Source organism: Hemicordylus capensis, chromosome 2 (genome assembly GCF_027244095.1).
Source record: "Hemicordylus capensis ecotype Gifberg chromosome 2, rHemCap1.1.pri, whole genome shotgun sequence".
NCBI classification, from domain to species: domain Eukaryota; kingdom Metazoa; phylum Chordata; class Lepidosauria; order Squamata; family Cordylidae; genus Hemicordylus; species Hemicordylus capensis.
In genome coordinates, this window is record NC_069658.1 from 214,659,542 (window position 1) to 214,677,796 (window position 18,255).

Genomic DNA, 18,255 nt, shown 5'->3' on the forward strand with positions numbered 1-18,255 from the left:
TGGCGCGGGGGGGGGGGGCAGTCCAGTAAAAAAACTCTGCTGGATTGAACCTTTAAATGGCCACCACGCATGAGCTGGGCCAGCTGAGCAGCGGGGGGCGGGTGGGGGGGTGCGCAGTGGCTTGGGGCGGGGGCTCTGCACAGAAGTGGGCAGCGGCAGGACATCTTGGGCACTTTTAAGAGGTAGAAGCGGCATCCTCACTCCTCCTCTCTGCCCCAGCCAGCCACCAAGTATGACTTGGGCAGTGCCCTCCCCAATTAGTTAAATGTATATCCTGTATGGTTCAGAGTGTGTGTGTGTGTGCCAAAATCAGGGTCCAGCCTGGTTTCCATTTGAATGGGAGACTACATAGGGACATAGGAAGCTGCCATAGACTGAGTCAGACCATTGGTCTATCTAGCTCAGTATTGTCTTCACAGACTGGCAGCGGCTTCTCCAAGGTTGCAGGCAGGAATATCTCTCAGCCCTATCTGGCAACGTACTGTATGCTTTGGTAATTTGTTGGTTCAATAAAAAATATCTTGTCCTAAAAAATAAAAATAAAAAGTAAAAATCTTTGAATTTTTACTATCTATCTTGGTCCTATCTTGGAAATGCTGCCAGGGAGGGAACCTGGAACCTAGATGGTCTATCCCAGAGTGGCTCCATCCCCTGAGGGGAAGATCTTCCAGTGCGCACACATCAAGTCTCCCATTCATATGCAACCAGGGCAGACCCTGCTTAGCTAAGAGGACAAGTCACGCTTGCTACCACAAGACCAGCTCTCTTCCTCTCGTCTACATGCGTGAGCACTGCAAGGTATTCCCCTTAGGGGATGGGGCCGCTCTGGGAAGAGAAGCTTCCAAGTTCCCTCCTTGACATCTCCAGATAGGGCTGAGAGAAATTCCTGCCTGCAACCTTGGAAAAGCCACTACCAGTCTGTGAAGACCAGGCCTGCAACTCCACAGCCCTTCTGCAGATGTTGGCCTACAATTCCCATAATCCCTGAGTACTGGCCACTGTGGACGGGGATCATGAGAGCTGTAGTTCAAAAACAGCTGGCGGGGGGGGGGGGGCAAAGTTGAGTAGGCCTGGTGTAGACCAGGGATTCTCAATGTTGTCTACACCAGGAATTCTCAACATTGGGCCTCCAGATGTTGTTGGACTTCAGTTCCCATAATCCCCAGCCCCAGTGGCCTTTGGTTGGGGTTTATGGAAGTTGAAGTCCAAGAACATCTGGAGGCCCAACGTTGAGAATTCCTGGTGTAGACAATACTGAGCCAGATGGACCAATGGTCTGACTCAGTAGAAGGCAGCTTCCTATGTCCCTAGGATCTTTGGCCTGTCTGAGGTGCTAGCTTGCTTAGGAATTTCTGAAGTGAGGCAATAATAAAAAAAGTGCTCCCCCCAGTAGTCTGAAATGGTACAGCCCCAAGGGACTGCCATGTGGTCTTCATGAGACTGTGCACAAACACAAAGAAATACAAGAGCAGAGTACTTTTGAGCATGTACAGAGTTCTTTTTTCCTTGTGCATGTACAGAGTTCCTTTTTCTTGTGCAAAAGAAACTCCCTTCCCTCCCCTCCCCTGTCAGGACAGAATGCTTCCAAGCATGCACATGCGTATATATATATGTGAATGAGATACCCATGCATATACGAATGAACAGGACAATTCAAAAGGAACAAATAGAAACCAATCTCCTACCCCAACCCTGCTTGTTGATATCCACATATATCTTATCATCCTGAGCTTTGGAATTTGGACTGTGCGTGACAGATAAGAGCAGGAATATCGTTATTACTCACAGCAGCAAGCCAGGTTGCTTACATTCTTTTCCAAGTAAAAAAATAAATCTGAATTATGCGGATCAGGCTCTCTCTTGTATTCTCAAGAGATAGGAAAGAAGAGTAAAATGCAGTTTTACAGCAAGCGAAAGTCAGAGTGCAGGAGAAGTAAATCAAATGCCCCAGGCCATGGAGGCTCAAAAGGAAAAGGTGGGAGCTTTGCTTTGTTAAAAAGCCTGCATCAAAACTTTATTTATGTATTTGTTTGTTTGTTTGTTGACTTTATATACCACCTAATATAGAAATCTCTAAGCAGTGTACAAATTAAAACATAATGTAAAATATAACACATTTAAAATTCATAAAAACAGATAAAAATCACAATAGATAAAAACACATTAAAATTTAAATTTCAGTTAAAAGCCTGGGAAAACAGGTACATCTTCAGGATCCTCCTAAAGGCAAACAGAGAAGGAGATGCTCTTATTTCAGTAGGGAGTATGTTCCAAAGTCCTGGGGCAGCCACAGAGAAGGCCCAGTCCCAAACGAGCTGGCGGCAACCGTAATCGGACCTCTCCAGATGATCTTAATAGACGACAGAGTTCACGACAGAGAAGGCGCTCTCTTAAGTACCCTGGACACAAGCCATTAAGGGCTTTATAAGTAACTAGTGTTTTCAGGCCCGTTGTAATAACAGGCGCTAGCACCTTCCCCCCGCCACTTGCCTCCGCGTCCGGCCCCGCAACCAACAACTGTCGCCGCCACTGCCAGCCTCCATGCCACGGCCGGTCTCCCCGGCCGGGCAAGGGCCCCAAATTCCCCCCCCCCGCCCGGCTCTGGCGGCGCCGCCAGGCCTCAGCAGCGGCTCCGCCACCACCTTGGCCGGCTTCCCCCGCCGCCTCTTCCCCCCGCCCGGCTTCGGCGGCACGGCCAGGCCTCGGTCATGGCTCCGCTGCCTCCTCGGCCGCGCCGCATCCTCTGGCCCCCAGTTTCCCCCGCCGCCGCTTACCCGGCTTCTTTGGGGCGGCCGCTTCTGGCTGCCCAACATGGCCGCCGGGTGCTGGCAGTCCTGTCTCCCTCAGGCAGTTCTGGGCATGCGCTCTGCGCATGCCCAGAACAGCCCAGGGAGGCACGAACACACGCCTTGGTGTCCGTCCACGGATGGACACCAAGGCTTTTATTAGAGAGGATAAACAGCACTTTGTATTTCATTCGGAAACATATTGGCAGCCAGTGCAGTTCTTTTAGAATCGGTGTTATATGGTCCCTTCGGGTAAACCCAGAGACCAGTCTGGCTGCCGCCAATTGTAGTTTCTGCCCATTGTAGTTTCTGAACTACGTACAAAGGCAGCCCCACATAGAATGCATTACAGTGGTCAAGACTAGAGGTTACTAGTATATGTACCACCGTTTTAAGGTCATTTGTCTCCAGAAATGGACATATCTGGCATATCAGCCAAAGCTGATAAAAAGCACTCTTGGCAACAGCCTCAACCTGATAAACCAGGGAGAGTTTGGGATCCAGGAGCGCTCCCAAGCTACTTACTTGATCTTTTAGGGGGAGTGTAACCCCATCCAGAACAGGCAGATCTAAACCATCTCTCAGGTCCTGACCCACTACAGACAGTACCTCCATCTTGTTTGGATTCAACCAGCCTGTTATCCCTCATCCAGCCCAATATCGCCTTCAGGCAGGCACTTAGGGGCGTCATGCCATTTCCTGATGAAGCTGGTACGGAGGAATAGATCTGGGTGTCATCAGCATATTGATAGCATGCCATCCCAGACCAAACTTCCTGACGATCTCTCCCAAGAACCATAGGAAGTCAGTTGGAATTTATCTCAGAGGTCTTCTAGTCCAGCCTCCAGCTCAGTGCAGGAATGCCTAAGTCTGCTTCCTTGCCATTTCAGTCCATGGGTTTGTCTCCTTAGGAGTAACAGAGAACAGGTCCACTCCTGTGTGACAGCCCTTCAGATGTTTGAAAAGAGCTATCATATCTCCACATAATTTTCACCCCCTCTAGGCTGGGGATTCCCAGATGTGGTTGGACCACAACAACCATCATCCCCTGCTACAATGGTCTTTGGAGGAGCCTTAGGGGTTGCCAGCCTTGGGCCCCCAGATGTTATTGGACTACAACCCCCATCATGTACAGTCACAATGGCCAAATGTGACTGTGGGTGATGAGAGTTGTAATCCAACAACATATGCATGACCAAAGGGTGGCAACCCTTGTCCAGCCCATTGATTAAAGTTGGCACCCCAAATCATAACCGTTTGTTTCAAAAACTGGGTTCATAGGATCATAGGAAGCTGCCATATACTGAGTCAGACCCTTGGTCCATCTAGCTCAGGATTGTCTTCACAGACTGGCAGCAGCTTCTCCAAGGTTGCAGGCAGGAATCTCTCTCAGCCCTATCTTGGAGATGCTGCCAGGGAGGGAACTTGGAGCCTTCTTCATGCAAGCAGGCAGGTGCTCTTCCCAGAGTGGCCTGATTGTTTAATAGCTGTTTTATGATGTTTTAATGGTTAACTAGCCAACCCGCACAGAGCACCTGTGCGCTCTTTGGGGCTGGCTGTTCCCTTCTCCCTCCTGCCCCACTCTCCCTCCCTCCCTTCTGCCCCACAGTCTTGCCTCTCTCCCCCTCCCTCCCACCCCACTCTCTCTTGCCCTCCCTCCCCCTCCCACACCTCTCTCTCACCCTCCCCTCCCTCTCACCCTCCTGCCCCAGTCTCTCCTGCCCCCCTCCACCCTGCTCCTCTCTCCTGCCCTCCCCGGCACACTCCTTCTTGCCCTCCCCCCTGCCCCACTCCCTCTTGCCCTCAACCTCCCCCACTCCCTCTTGCCCTCCCCTTCCCCCTGCCCCACTCCCCCTTGCCCTCCCCCTCACCCCACTCCCTCTTGCCCTCCCCTCCCCCTCCCACACCTCTCTCTCACCCTCCCCTCCCTCTCACCCTCCTGCCCCAGTCTCTCCTGCCCCCCTCCACCCTGCTCCTCTCTCCTGCCCTCCCCAGCACACTCCCTCTTGCCCTCCCCCTTCCCCCTGCCCCACTCCCTCTTGCCCTCCCCCTCGCCCCACTCCCTCTTGCCCTCCCCTCCCTCTCCCTCTTCCCCCTCCCCCTGCATTTTTAAAAGTTCTACTTACCGGGCTGCCGCCACCGCTCCTCCTCCTGGGCGGCAAACAGGAAAGTCCTGCCACCCGGTTCCCTCCCACCCCAGTCTCCCACGGGCTCCTCCTGGCCTCGGCAGCCGTTCCCGGCGCCACCTGGCCAAGAGCCGCCTCTTGAGCCTGCCATGCCCGCTGCTGCCGCCGCTTGCCAGCCGCTTGCCACAGGCCGGACACCTCTCCCCCCACCCCCACCTTCTGCCCCGGTATCGATGCCCGCAGCCACCACCCTTCTCCTCCTGGGTGTGCCAGCCAATCAGGCGCCTCCGCAGCCCAGCCAATCAGCTGGGCTGCCGGGATGCATTTTCCCTGGCACACCCAGGAGAAATATATATATAGATAGATAGATAAATAGATAGATAGATAGATTGTTGATGTTTTACGTTTTTTAAAAAATCATTTCTGATTTAATTGTTAACTGATTTTCATGGTTTTGTTTTAATTGTGAACAACCCTGAGCCATTTTGGAAGGGTGGTATAAAAATTGAATGAATGAATGAATGAACAAACAAACAAATTAGCTGGGCCAGGCACAGAGCATCTGTGCCTCTAGCCGACAGCCCGCCCCCACCTCCCCCCGCCTGCCCGCCCCCACTTGCCTGCCTGCCATTGTTTTTTCTTTCCCTCCCCTGCCCCACTGGCTTCTTCCTTTCCCTCGCCCACGTGGCCACCTGCCTGCTTCTTCCTTTGTCCACCTGCCGGCTGGCTGGCTTCTTCCCCTTGGCTTCTTCCTTTACCCACCCAACTGGGCGGGGAGGAAGAAGCCAGCCGGCTTCTTCCTCCCCACCTGCCCGCCAGCTGGTTTCTTCCTCTTGGCCGGCCAGGGCTTCTTCCTCCCTCCCCACCCACCGGCCGGCTTCTTCCTGCCCACCGTTATTGTTGTTAACTGCTGCCATTTTCCCCCCACCCATCCCGTGGCTATCTGGCAGCTCTCCGAACTCTTGCAAGAGCTGCCACACATGGGATTAGCGAAAGGTATGTCTTAGAGAATTAAATATTAAAATAGTAAGTTTGAATCATAATACATTTCAATCTGAGAAAGATCTTCTGCTTCTCTTGGGCATGATGTCCTTTTGGAATTATTGATCTGACTATTGAGTGCTAACAATCTGTTGAGAATAACAAAATGTGATTACTTTTAGAATTTCATCTTAAAAAATAACGTTTAAACCTTTCAGCAAGCATATAATGTATCTACATCTAGGAATTAAAGCCTTTGCCTCAGATCTAGCTCACATGAGGGAAAGAAAAGGCCGAGTCATCCCTGCTGAGCTGTCTAAATACAACTATTTTCTGTATTTATGGTAGATTTAAAAATACTGCCGCCGCCACCCCCCTTATTGACAGAGCCTGAACTCTCCTGAGATTTGGGGTGGAATATCACAGGGAAAACCCTCTTAATTTTGCTATTGGACAAGTACAAAAAAAAACTTCCATGTGTATGCCTGTCAGAAAAACTGATAGCTGCTGAGTGCTTGAGGATGCTTTTGCACCAGAGAAAAGCCCTTTTCTGACCCTGCCTTTTCCTGAGTTAAAAACCAACTCTGAGAGGCTTGTAAAAATAAAAGAACAAAAACACCCAGTTTTATTCAGTTACTACAGATTGCTTCCATCTGAGTCTTTTAGGTTTAGATACACTCAAAAAATACTTGGTAGGCTACAAAAACAGGCTGTCAGGCTTCAGTTCTGGGTTGCATTTAGGCACGCTTAGATGTTTACAGAGTCTTTTGCAACGCCCTAGGTGGGTTGAGCGTAGGCTAGTGTTTCTTATTTTAATTACGTAGCAGGTAAACAATAATAGAATAGTATCAGGGATATACAAAGCACACATACAAAGAAAAATAAGTTCCTAATGCCCAGTCTGACTAAACAAACTGTTCCCTATGCTGGATTCCCTTTTCCTTGAAAACTCACCCAAACTGATGAGAAATCAAGCTTCCCGCAGATCTCTCACCCTGAGAGATTATCCTGCAGCCTCCAGCCATGAGGCATCCAACCTCATGCTAGTCCGCACTCTCTGCACAGACTTCCTTTCTTCTTCCCAGAATGCCAAGCAACAGCTCTCTAGGTCCCACCCACCTTGCTTGAGCTCTGGAGTTCACCAGCCTGTCAGTTAAGACAAGGGTTCACTTCTTGTTAACTCTTTAGAGGGAGGGGAGACTGGTCACTACAATCTATCTCTAGATTTCTATAATATATGTATAATCTGTATTGTGCTGTACATGGGCTTGTCTTTGTGTGTAGTTCGGAAACTGCAATTGGTGCAGAATGCAGCAGCCAGATTGGACCACGGGGTCTCCTCAGGGGACCATATAGTATCAATTTTAAAAGAACTGCACTGGCTGCCAATATTTTCCCGAGCAAAATACAAAGTGCTGGTTTTACCTATAAAGCCCCTAACAGCTTGGGTCCAGGGTATTTAAGAGAGTTCTTTCTCCCAACCTTGTTGCTTACTCGGATCATGTGGGTAAGTTCGGTTATAAATGCCATCGGCTCGTTGGCTGGCTATGAGAAACTGGGCCTTCTCTGTGGCTGCCCCAGGGCTTTGGAATGTGCTCCCTATCAGCATAAGAGCTTCTCCATCTCTGGCTGACTTTAAAAAATCTCTTAAGACAAAAATCTCTTAAGCCTTTTGCTAAAATTATTTTTTTTTAAATTAAAACGATTTTTAAATGTTTAAGCTTTAACATTGTTTTTATAGTTTTATTTATTGTTTTAAATTGTGTACACCACCTTGAGATCTAGGTGTTAAGCAGTTTGTAAATGTAAATAAATAAATAAAATAATTGTAGTTATCAGTCACCCCTCCCCAAAAGAGTTAACTGGAAGTGAACCCTGTCCTGACTGGCAGGCTGATGAACTCCAGGGATCAGCCAAACAGCCCACCAAGAGGGTGGGACCTAGAAAACCGTTGTAAGGAAGGGGAATTTCTTTGTTAGAAGAAGCTGGGTTGTAGGATGTCTGCAGATTGCAGCTCTTGGAAGATAGAACTGCAAGGGCTTGAATTTGTTGGAAGTGACGGACTCTGCGCTGACTCATGCCTCAGTGACAGAGGGGGACAGACAAGTGAGTCAGAGGGCTAGAGAGGTCAAGACATTGGTTATCCCTTCTCTACTGCTCTGACACTATCCCTTTGATATGTAGATTGCTACTTTCAGGGACACTTCCTTCTTTCCTGCCTTGCCACTTCCTCCTTCTTCCCTTCCCTTCCTTCTCCCTTGCAACATGCAAGATCCTCTCTCCCTGTACCATGTGTGCAGAGATGCATCCATCTGCATCCAGCTAGCTAGCTAGATTAGAGATCCCATCTCTCCACTTTACTATATAGAATGGAGTTCACTAACAAATGCTCCTTATATTGATTTGAAACTATGAACTGGCTCAAAGTTATTTTGCTCTCAGCATACATGCATGCCTGGGCAGACTCCGCTGTGTTGTGCCTTTATGCACTCTGCTATATTAGAAGGGTATCTCTTACCAGAGAGAATTCGCAACAGAATTCTCAACCAGGGTTTGGGAGAGTTCAAGAAAAAAAGAAACCTAGGCATTGGCTTTGGGAAGTTTAGTCTAGGGAAAGTTTGTTTAGTCAGATTTTGCATTAGACATTCTGTTTTCTTTGGTGTGTGCTTTGTATATCCCTGATAAAGGTAAAATGTGCTGTGCAGTTGGTGTTGACTCCTGGCAACCACAGAGCCCTGTGGTTGTCTTTGACAGAATACAGGAGGAGTTGACCATTGCCATCTCCCGCTCATTATGAGATGATGCCTTTCAGCATCTTCCTATATCGCTGCTGCCCAATATAGGTGTTTCCCATAGTCTGGGAAACATACCAGCGGGGATTTGAACTGGCAACCTCTGGCTTGCTAGTCAAGTCATTTCCCCGCTGCGCCATTAGGTGGCTACTGGTCTATTATTGTTTACCTGTAACATATCTAAATTAAGAAACACTAGCCTTTGCCCAGCCAGCCAGGGCATTACAAAGGACTCTGTAAGCTTTTAATTGTGCTGTTCCTTGCAACTGGGCATTTTGTTTGTTTGTTTGATTTATATAATGCCGTTCCAAAAATGGCTCAGGGAGGTTTTAAAGCGTGCCGCCCAAACATCACTTGGGGTGCTTTTTGACGTTATCTTGTAACCAAAAGCTGAGAAAGCCTCAGACAGAAGCAGTCTGTAGAATTTGAATAAAATTGTTTTTATTTTTGTTCTTTTCTTTTACAAGCCTCTCCGAGTAGATTTTTAACTCAGGAGAAAGGTGGGGCTGAAAGGGTTTTCTCTCTCTCTCTGGTGCAAACATGTCTCCTTGGGTGTTCAGCAGCTATCAGTGTTCTCACAACATGTAGGCTTGCATATGGAAGAATTCTGTACTGGGAATTCCACTCCAAGCCCAGGGAGGTTCAAGTTCTGTAATAGAGAGGTGTGGTAGTGGCAGCCATTTTTTAACCTACCAGAAATATGGAAGTTTTAGGAGTAGCCTTTGCAAGAAAGCTCAGCAGGGATGATTCAACATTTATTTCTCTCACGTGAGCTTGCTCTGAGACAAAAGCTTTAATTTGCTACAATAATAAATATTCCAATATAGAAAGTATAGCATTCAGATTAATTTGTAGCAGGATTTTTCATGTAAAATTTGGTATCTATAGGTGACCAGGAAATATGATATTCAGAGTTTATTGTGAAAAATACAAAAAATAAATTATTTAAATTTTCACCGGCCATATTCTGATATAAAACATAGTGCATCCACCTAATTTCAGTGGCAGCACTGTGTATGCAAATTTTGGTATCTGTAGGTCATTGGGAAGTATGAATTTATTTCACACAAACCAACCAACCAACAAATTCTTAAAAATATATAAAAGATAGAATTTGTTATTAATGTGTTTGCAAAAGGGTAGTAAAAGAACAGTTTTAGTTGCGGGATTTCAGCTTCAAACATTATTCACCATTAATTACCATACATAGTAACTTTGAGTCATAGGACATTTTTATTTATTTATTTAAATTTTCACCGGGCATATTCTGATATAAAACATAATGCATCCACCTAATTTCAGTGGCAGCATTGTGTATGCAAATTTTGGTATCTGTAGGTCATTGGGAAGTATGAATTTATTTCACACAAACCAACCAACCAACCAACAAATTCAAATACACTTTTATCCTGCACTTCCTCTGAGGAGCTCAGAGCAGTGTACATACTTATTTTTATCCTCACAACAACTCTGTGAGGTAGGTTAGGCTGAGAGATACATGACTGGCCCAAAGTCACTCAGTGAGTTTCATGGTTGAATGGTGATTCGAACTCGGGTCTTCCCAGTCCTAGACCAACACTGTAACCACTATGAGAAAGATTTTCTGCTTCTCTTGGGCATGATGTCATTTTGGAATTATTGATCTGATTACTGAGTTCTAAAAATCTGTTGAGAACAATGTGTTAGAGGTTTTTGATTTTTACCCACAATAGTTAAAACAGCAGAGCACTAAGGAATGAGCACACACTCCAGTTACAGAGTAGGTAGCAGAGGATGGTTTGGATATTGCAGCTATTTAGAGAAAACACATGGAGATCCTTATATGACTAAACACTAAATATTTATTGGTTAAATACACTTAGATAGGAAAGACCTATCTCTAATCTAAAGGACTACATAGTGGATAGGTAAGGAGAGAGAGAGAGATGTTTCCATCTGCTCTCTAGGAGGAAAGGAAGGATTGTGACTCAGGACAGGAAGTGCTGCAGAGTCAGTTCAGGGGTCATAGAGTAGGGACCGATAGCGAGACCCTGACTCACTGTCTCTACTCCCAATGCCCCTAGTGGTCATTAGGACAATTGGTGCAAAAGGTTGATGCACTGGAAGTTCATCTCCAACACAATGATGGTTAAAATACGATTTATTTATTTAACATATTTTTATACCGCCCCAAACTCACATCTCTGCATGGTTTACAAGAAGCAAACAAAAAGTTAAAACATTAGTTAAAACAAATAACAACAAAAACTTAAAACAGTAGTTAAAACAAAATAAACGATATAGTAAAAGTTAAAACATTACAACTCAAATATTAAAACAACATTTTAAAACAATGCTAAAACTGTTAAAACAATATTTAATTAAAAGCCTGGGTGAGTAGGTGCGTCTTTAAAGACTTTTAAAAAGTTGTCAGAGATGGGGAGGCTCTTATTTCAGCAGGGAGTGCATTCCAAAGCTTTGGGGCCATCCTCGAGTAGCCACCAGACGAGCCAGTGGCAACTGCAGATGGACCTCTCCTGATGATCTCAATGGACGGTGATAGAAGGCACTTCTGGCCACTGCCTCATCCTGGGACGCCAGGGAGAGGCTTGGATCCAGAAGCACCCCCAGACCTGTTCCTTTCGGGGAGGTGTGACCCCATCCAGAACAGGCAGATCAAACTCATTGATCAAACTCAATTATCATATGATGATAATTTTCAGAATTTATTATTTAAAAATACCAAATAAAACACTGAAACTTTCAGCCAGCATATTCTGGTGCAAAATGTAGTGCATTCCGCTAATTTCAGGGTCAGGATTATTCATGCAAAATTTTGTATCGGTGGATAACCAGGAAGTATGGGGGTACTCCCCATCTCTGACAATGTTTAAAAAGTCTTTAAAGATGCATCTGTTTACCCAGGCTTTTAACTGATACTGTTTTGATTGCTTTTAATGTTGTTTTAGAATATATATTTTTAAAAAAAATAAATTGTTGTGTTTTAAATTTCTTGTTTTTGTTTTTAACTAATGTTTTAATGTTGTTTTTATCTTGTTGTAAACCGCCCAGAGACGTAAGTTTTGGGCGGTATAAAAATATGTTAAATAAATAAATAAATAAGGTACGACATTCAGAATTTTTTCTTAAAATTACCAAAAAAACCCCAATAATTTGTATTTTAACCGAGCATATTCTGTGTAAAAAGTAGTCCATTCAGCACTACTTATTGGCATTATGTTCAGAATGTCTTCTAAAAAATAAATAAATTGAAACTTTTCACCCACCATATTCCGGTGTAAAACGCAGTACATTAAACTAAATTAAGTGGCAGTATTGCATATGCAAAATTTGGAATCTATAGTAGAGATGTGCATGAACTGGTCCGCAGGCCATGTTAGAGGCCTGCGAACCGGTTTGCAAGTGGCCCGGTCCAGTGGTTCGACCCCGGGGGTGTGTGTCGCTTTAAGGGCGGGGGGTTGTACTTAACCCTCCCACCGCTTTCCCCACTCTGGCACTCCATTTTTAAGTGAAATTTTCGGGGCGGCAATGTTCCTCCCTGCCGCCCCTGCCCCCTTGTTGACTGCGAAAAGCAGAAGTAACTTCCGTGAAGGCGCCCGCTGCTGACGTGCGTGCCGCGCAGCGTGTGACGTGTGTGGCGCGAGTGAATCAGTGGTGGGCACATGCGTGGACGTTACTACCGCTTTTCACAGTCAACAAGTCCAGATGTGAAAGTTGAAGGAAAGAGAAGAAGAGGATGACCAGTAGCAAAGTGGATGGACTCAATGACGACAGCAATGAATGCACCACTGAGAGACCTTAAAGGCCAAGTTGAAGACAGATCATCCCGGAGAGAATCTATCTATGTGGTCACTAAGAGTCGACACCGACTTGACGGCACTCAGTCAATCAGGTAATAGCAAAGTATGACTTTATTTTGCACAAACAAATCCACAAACACACTCTTCAAAATATAGAATTGATAGAGAGTAATTGTCATGAGTATTTTGAAGGATCCCCACTCCCCAGAATGTTCAGGTAGGCAATACTAGCCATCACCTTTGAAAACCTTCACTTGTGGGGCTCTTTTTGCATTAGTTCAGTTGGACGGGACTCACCTCAGATGGACCCTTCTCACTGGACAGTTCTTGGATGCCACCAAACTGCCGTGGAAGTCAAGCTCCTTCCTGCAAATTGTGGTAGAACCTGCCAGCCAAGGAAACAGACTCTTTCTTGTTCATAATCCAACTGTCTCAGTGCACAGAGAGGTCAGCTCTCATTGTAACTAAACACCCACAGTTCTATACAAACCAAACTAAAGCAAGTGAATTCTTCACAAGCACATTCAGCAAAATTTACTGCCTGGAGAGACAGTTATAGGAGAAGAAGATGTGGATATTTTAAAAGGGGTTTTCAGTTGGTAAGGAGCAGACTGTTGGCATACATATTTGAAAACATTTATGCATCCAATTCCAGAGCATTGTGAAATTTTTTTAAAAGGTGTGGCCAGCTTTCTAAATGTGAAATCATAATAGCAGCCAAGACGAACTTTCACAGTAGATGAGAATATCGCACAAGGAACAGTGTAATTTAGAGTGGAAGCTGTGAGCCAGAAGAGTACTGCAGACCTCACCTCAGCCATGGCTTGGGATTCTATAGATCAGAGATTCCCAAACATGGGACCCCAGATGTTGGGGTACAACTCCAAAGAAGGGTTTCTCCCTTTCTCATCATACAGCCGATAAAACGTTTAGCAGCAGATTCCGGACAGACAAAAGGAGGTGCTTCTTGATATGGTGCATAATTAACTAGCGGAACTCCCTGGCACAAGATGTGGTGATGGACAGTAGGTTAGAGAGCTTTAAAATGGGATAGGACAAAGTCATGGAGGAGGAAACACCTATTTCTAGCTATTAGTAATGGCTATGTTCAATATAAACCACCTAATGGCGCAGCGGGGAAGCCTAGGGAGCAAGAGGTTGCCGGTTCAAATCTCCGCTGGTGTGTTTCCCAGACTATGGGAAACACCTATATCGGGCAGCAGCGATATAGGAAGATGCTGAAAGGCACCATCTCATACTGCGCGGGAGATGGCAATGGCAACCCCCTCTTGTATTCTACCAAAGACAACAGGGCTCTGTGGTCACCAGGAGTCGACACCAACTCAACTACACAACTTTACCTTTATATTCAATATACCTCTGGAAACCAGCTGTGTGTGTGTAACAGCAGGGGAGAGCTATCTTCATGACCTCCATGGGACTGGTCAGCCGCTGTTGGAAACAGACTGCTGAGCTTGCTTGATGGACTTTTGACCTGATCCAGGACAGTGCAGGACAGGGTTCAGAGGAGGGGTAACTAAGAAGGGGAGGGGTCTGGAAACCAACTCCTATGAGGAATGGTCAAACGAGTTGGTTATATTATGTTTAGCCCAGAGCAGGGATTAGAATATAAGAACAGCCCTGCTGGATCAGGCCCAAAGCCTATCTAGTCCAGCCTCCTGTTTCCCACAATGTCCCACCAGATGTTTCAGAGAAGTCCACAGGCAAGAGGTGAGGGCAGGCCCTTTTCCCTACCTCTACTCCCCTGCAAAGTTCCAGACTTTGGATCCTTAGATGTTGTTGGGACTACAATCCCTTCACCCCCAGCTTGCCGCAACCGCCACTGTGCTACATGTGAATCATTTAAAAGAAACAAGAATTTAATAGCATTACTGCTTTTAAAAATTGGATGCATTACTCTGAAAATAAGGTGGTTCCCCCTTTCCTTAATATCACTCACCCTGAATGGTTTTGGTTTGTATTTGTAACAGAAGGGCTATTTAAGCATATATGTGCATACATCAAAAATCATACTTATTTTATCTTTTATTTATTTATTTGATTTATATACCGCCCTTCCAAAAATGGCAAAATGATTTTGAATAGCATATTTATGATAGAAATATATGACAAATAAATAGCAGAGGTTCTCAAATGGTGCCCAGAGGTTGCTAGACTACAACTCCCATCATCCCCAGCCACACTAGTTAAGGATGATGGATGCTGTAGTTCAATGACCTCTGGGGACTCAAGGCTGGGTACCCCAGGATACCTGACAGGTACCTTGGGCACCTGTCAGACCAGGCCTTGGGAGACCCTGCTTCAAATCCCTGTTCTGCCGTGAAGCACACAGGACAATCTTGGGACAGTCATTCTCTCATTCATTCATTGGATTTCTATACTGTCCTTCCAAAAGCCTAGCCTAGCTCTCACAGCCTAGCCCACTCTGCAGGACTGTTGTGAGGATAAAATGGGGGAAGACACAGACCCCTCCTTGCTGCTCTGTGTTCCTTGGAAGAAAGTTCCATTAAATTGTATTTCAGTAACATAAACTTACATCTGACCCAAACACTGAACTTTCTGATAGGCCAGCAAGGCTGCACGAAGTCACCCACTTCACAGGCTGGGCTGCTCAGTGGGGTTTTTACTCCTATAAGCTGTGTGCACAGAACTGCAGCCGGGCTCTTAATTTTCACTGAGCCTTAACAAAATAAAAACCCTGCAATTCTCACACTGCCCTTCCCCCCCACCAGCCATCAATGTTCCCTGCAAGATTCCCAGATGATGTTGTCTACAACTCCCATAATCTGCAGCCAAAGGCCATTGCAGCTAGGGATGATGGGAGTTGTAGTCAACAGCATCTGGGAATCTCTCTTACAGGGAAAACTGCCCCGCATTATATTTAATTCTAGATAGTCGCGCCCTTTTTGCTCTAGAAACCTCAATTGCAGGTAGGGAAGCAGGGCTGGGGGGGGGCTCAGAAGCACTCTGCATACACTCAGAAGCACCCTTCCTCACGAAGACTTCAGCTCTCAGTCCTGCTTCAACAGAAAGAACCCCTATAGAAAGACTATATAAGCCCCCTTCTTTGTTTAAATTCAATAATAAAACCACTCTAGCCACCGCCTGCTCTCTCGCCCTAAGTCCTCCATCCTCCCATAAGGCTCAGCGACCACTCCCCGCTCTGCGCATGCGCCGAGCTCAGCCCGTTCGCCCGGGCCGCCGATTATGCTTCCCCCCACCCACCCCCCTCTTCTTAACAACCAACCTTGACGAACCAAAGGCGGGGCAACGAAGGGGGGGGAGGGAGAAAAAAAGAAAACCCATCTTCCCACACACCCGACGCTATTGATTCCGACTCCGCCTCCGCCATCCTTGGATTGGCCAGATCGAGGGCGGCGGCCAATCCGCTCGGCGCGGGCGGCGACGAACCCCGCCTCCCGCCTGAGGGGACTCGCTCGGCGATTGGCCAGGCCGCGCGTCCAATGGGGAGTCGGCGCGGGACCGCCGGCCCGCCTCCCCCCGCCTCCCCATTGGGCGCGGCGGCCGTCGCTCGCGAGATTAGGCGGCGGCCGGGCTGTGTCCGCGGCGCTGTGAAGGGAGGCGGAGGCCTGAGGAGAAGGCCCGGGCAGGCGAGGCCAGGCCGACGGGGGGCCGCCGTCTCCTCCTCCTCCGTCCCAGCCGCCGCCATGACGCTGGAGTCCATGATGGCCTGCTGCCTCAGCGACGAGGTGAAGGAGTCGAAGCGCATCAACGCCGAGATCGAGAAGCAGCTGCGGAGGGACAAGCGCGACGCCCGGCGCGAGCTCAAGCTCCTCCTCCTCGGTCAGTCCGGCCGGCCGAGCCCTGGGCCGGTGGGGGGGACAGAGAGGGACGGCGGGGGGGACGCGGGCGGGCCCCGGGAGGGAGGCGGCGGAGGCGGCGGCCCTGCCCAGCGCCTGCGCACTCTCGCGGCCCTTCCGCGCCTCCCCCCGCAATGTATCTCTTGGTGGTTGTCGGACAGACGGACTTTTTTTTTTTTTGGTTCCGGGAGCGGAAGCAGAGGAGGGCGACGGGCTTGAGCCAGGATTTCTCCAACGGGGGTCCCCGGGTGTTGCTGGACTACAACTCCCATCATCCCCGGCCATTGTGGCTGGTGGGCGTTGTAGTCTAGCAACATCTGGGGACCCACCTTTTGAGAAACCCTGGCTCAGGACCCCATTCACCCACCCCCATCGCAGAAGCTGAACTACAATCCCCATCCTCCCTGTCTGTTGACTGCTGCAGATGGGGGTGATGGGAGTTGTAGTCTAGCAATATCTGGGGACCCACCTTTGGGAAACCCTGGTTCAGCCGCCACCACCCCCAGAGGTAGGACTACAATCCCCATCTCCTCTAGTTGTTGACTGCTGTAAATAGGGGTGATGTGGGTCTCCAGATGTTGCTAGACTACAACTCCCATCACCCCTATTTACAGCAGTCAACAGCCAGGGAGGATAGAGATTGTAGTCCTACTTCTGGGGGGGGGGGTTGAGCCAGGGTTTCCCAAAGGTGGGTCCTCAGATATTGCTAGACTACAACTCCCATCAACCCCATCTGCAGCAGTCAACACCCAGGGAGAATTTGGGGGATGGAGTGCAACATCTGTGGGGGCTGGGACTTGAGCCAGGGTTTCTCAGATGTGGGTCTCCAGATGTTGCTAGACTACAACTCCCATCTGAGAAACCCTGGCTCAAGTCCCAGCCCCCACAGATGTTGGACTCCACCCCCCAAATTCTCCCTGGGTGTTGACTTCTGCAGATGTGGGTGATGGGAGTTGTAGTCTAGCAACATCTGCAGACTTACCTTTGGGAAACCCTGGCTCAAGACACACAAACACACACACCTGTTTTGGACTCCACCCCCTCTGGTTGTTGACTGTGGTGGCTGGGGATGGTGGGAGTTGGTCTGACAGCATCTAGGGACTCACGATTGAGGAACCCTGGCTCAAGACACACACACACACACACCCCGCAGACCGCCGCCCCCGCAGAAGTTGGACTACAATCCCCACCCTTCCTGGCTGTTGACTGCTGTGGCTGGGGGTGATTGGGAGTTCCAGTCCTGCAGCAGCTGGAAGGCCAAAGCTGGCCTGCCCTGGCTTAAGGTGGAGGTAGAAGGAGAAAGCTAGAGAGATCAAGTGTATGTTTTTTTGCTTCTCTTATCACTGCTGTTGTTGAGGGTTATTATAGAGAAGGAGCCCTGTGAAGGTTCCAGGTGAGCCAGGGCAAGGGTGCAGATAGAGGGAACGCTTGAGGAGTAGTCCCTTCCTTAAAAAAATATCTTGGGAGGGAAGCAAGATGGTTTTAGGGGGAGGAAACTATTATCTGATTTGATGGGGAGCTGAAATTGGAGTGGGGGGTGCCTCATGTGCTTCAAGGGGGACCTTTAGAATTATTATATATCTACTTCTGCATAGCTTTTTGTATAGCTTTTCTACCAAAGCTCTCAATGTGATTTTACAGAGAAAGTTGTGAAGTAGAGAAGGGACAACAACATGAAGGCCATGTTTTGGGGATTTGCAGAGTCGTTGTTTGTATACTTGTATGTAGTCTTTCAACAAAATTGTTCAAGGCAGGTTGGCTAGAAAGAAGAATAAGGCCATGGTTCCCTCTGTCACCAAAGGCGCTCTTAATCTGAAAAGCAACGGCCACTGAGAGAAACACTGTGCAGAGCTGGAAAGGAACAGGTTGCTTTCCCCATGCTAAACAGAAGAGAGGCCACATCGCAAAGTGCCTCTTTGTCCAGTTAG

General features: G+C 47.7%; 2 protein-coding genes across 8 annotated transcripts in view; one reads left to right on the forward strand and one right to left on the reverse strand.

Annotated features, from left to right (window-relative positions):
- Positions 1 to 1,989: 1,989 nt before the first annotated feature.
- Positions 1,990 to 16,183, reverse strand: LOC128344393 (uncharacterized). 7 transcript variants are annotated; one of them, XM_053294422.1, is made up of 5 exons: positions 15,825 to 16,183; positions 14,241 to 14,333; positions 12,783 to 12,870; positions 5,959 to 6,042; positions 1,990 to 2,220 (listed from the first exon to the last, which is right to left on the reverse strand). In XM_053294422.1, the coding sequence occupies exons 1-5, from the start codon at positions 16,174 to 16,176 to the stop codon at positions 2,178 to 2,180; spliced, it is 660 nt and encodes a 219-aa protein (XP_053150397.1). In that variant the 5' UTR covers positions 16,177 to 16,183; the 3' UTR covers positions 1,990 to 2,177. The 7 variants fall into 7 exon arrangements, 5 of the variants coding, with proteins under 5 accessions (XP_053150397.1, XP_053150398.1, XP_053150399.1 ...); XM_053294423.1 differs by having other exon boundaries at positions 1,990 to 2,399; XM_053294424.1 differs by lacking the exon at positions 14,241 to 14,333.
- Positions 16,013 to 18,255, forward strand: part of GNA11 (G protein subunit alpha 11) — a 44,550-nt gene continuing 42,307 nt past the window's right edge. Inside the window, exon 1 of the mRNA XM_053294420.1 lies at positions 16,013 to 16,310. Coding sequence (XP_053150395.1) covers positions 16,175 to 16,310 — 136 coding nt within the window. The 5' untranslated portion in view covers positions 16,013 to 16,174. The remainder of the gene's footprint in view (positions 16,311 to 18,255) is intronic.

Excerpts from the sequence above, each read along its gene's own strand:
- LOC128344393 (XM_053294421.1), bottom strand. The coding sequence starts at position 16,176 with ATGGCGGCGGCTGGGACGGAGGAGGAGGAGACGGCGGCCCCCCGTCGG. Across the intron at positions 14,334-15,824 it reads GTCGGAATCAATAGCGTCGG|CACAGTGGCGGTTGCGGCAA; the intron begins GTGTGTGGGAAG and ends ATTCACATGTAG. Across the intron at positions 14,054-14,240 it reads AACTTTGCAGGGGAGTAGAG|GAGTTGGTTTCCAGACCCCT; the intron begins GTAGGGAAAAGG and ends CATTCCTCATAG.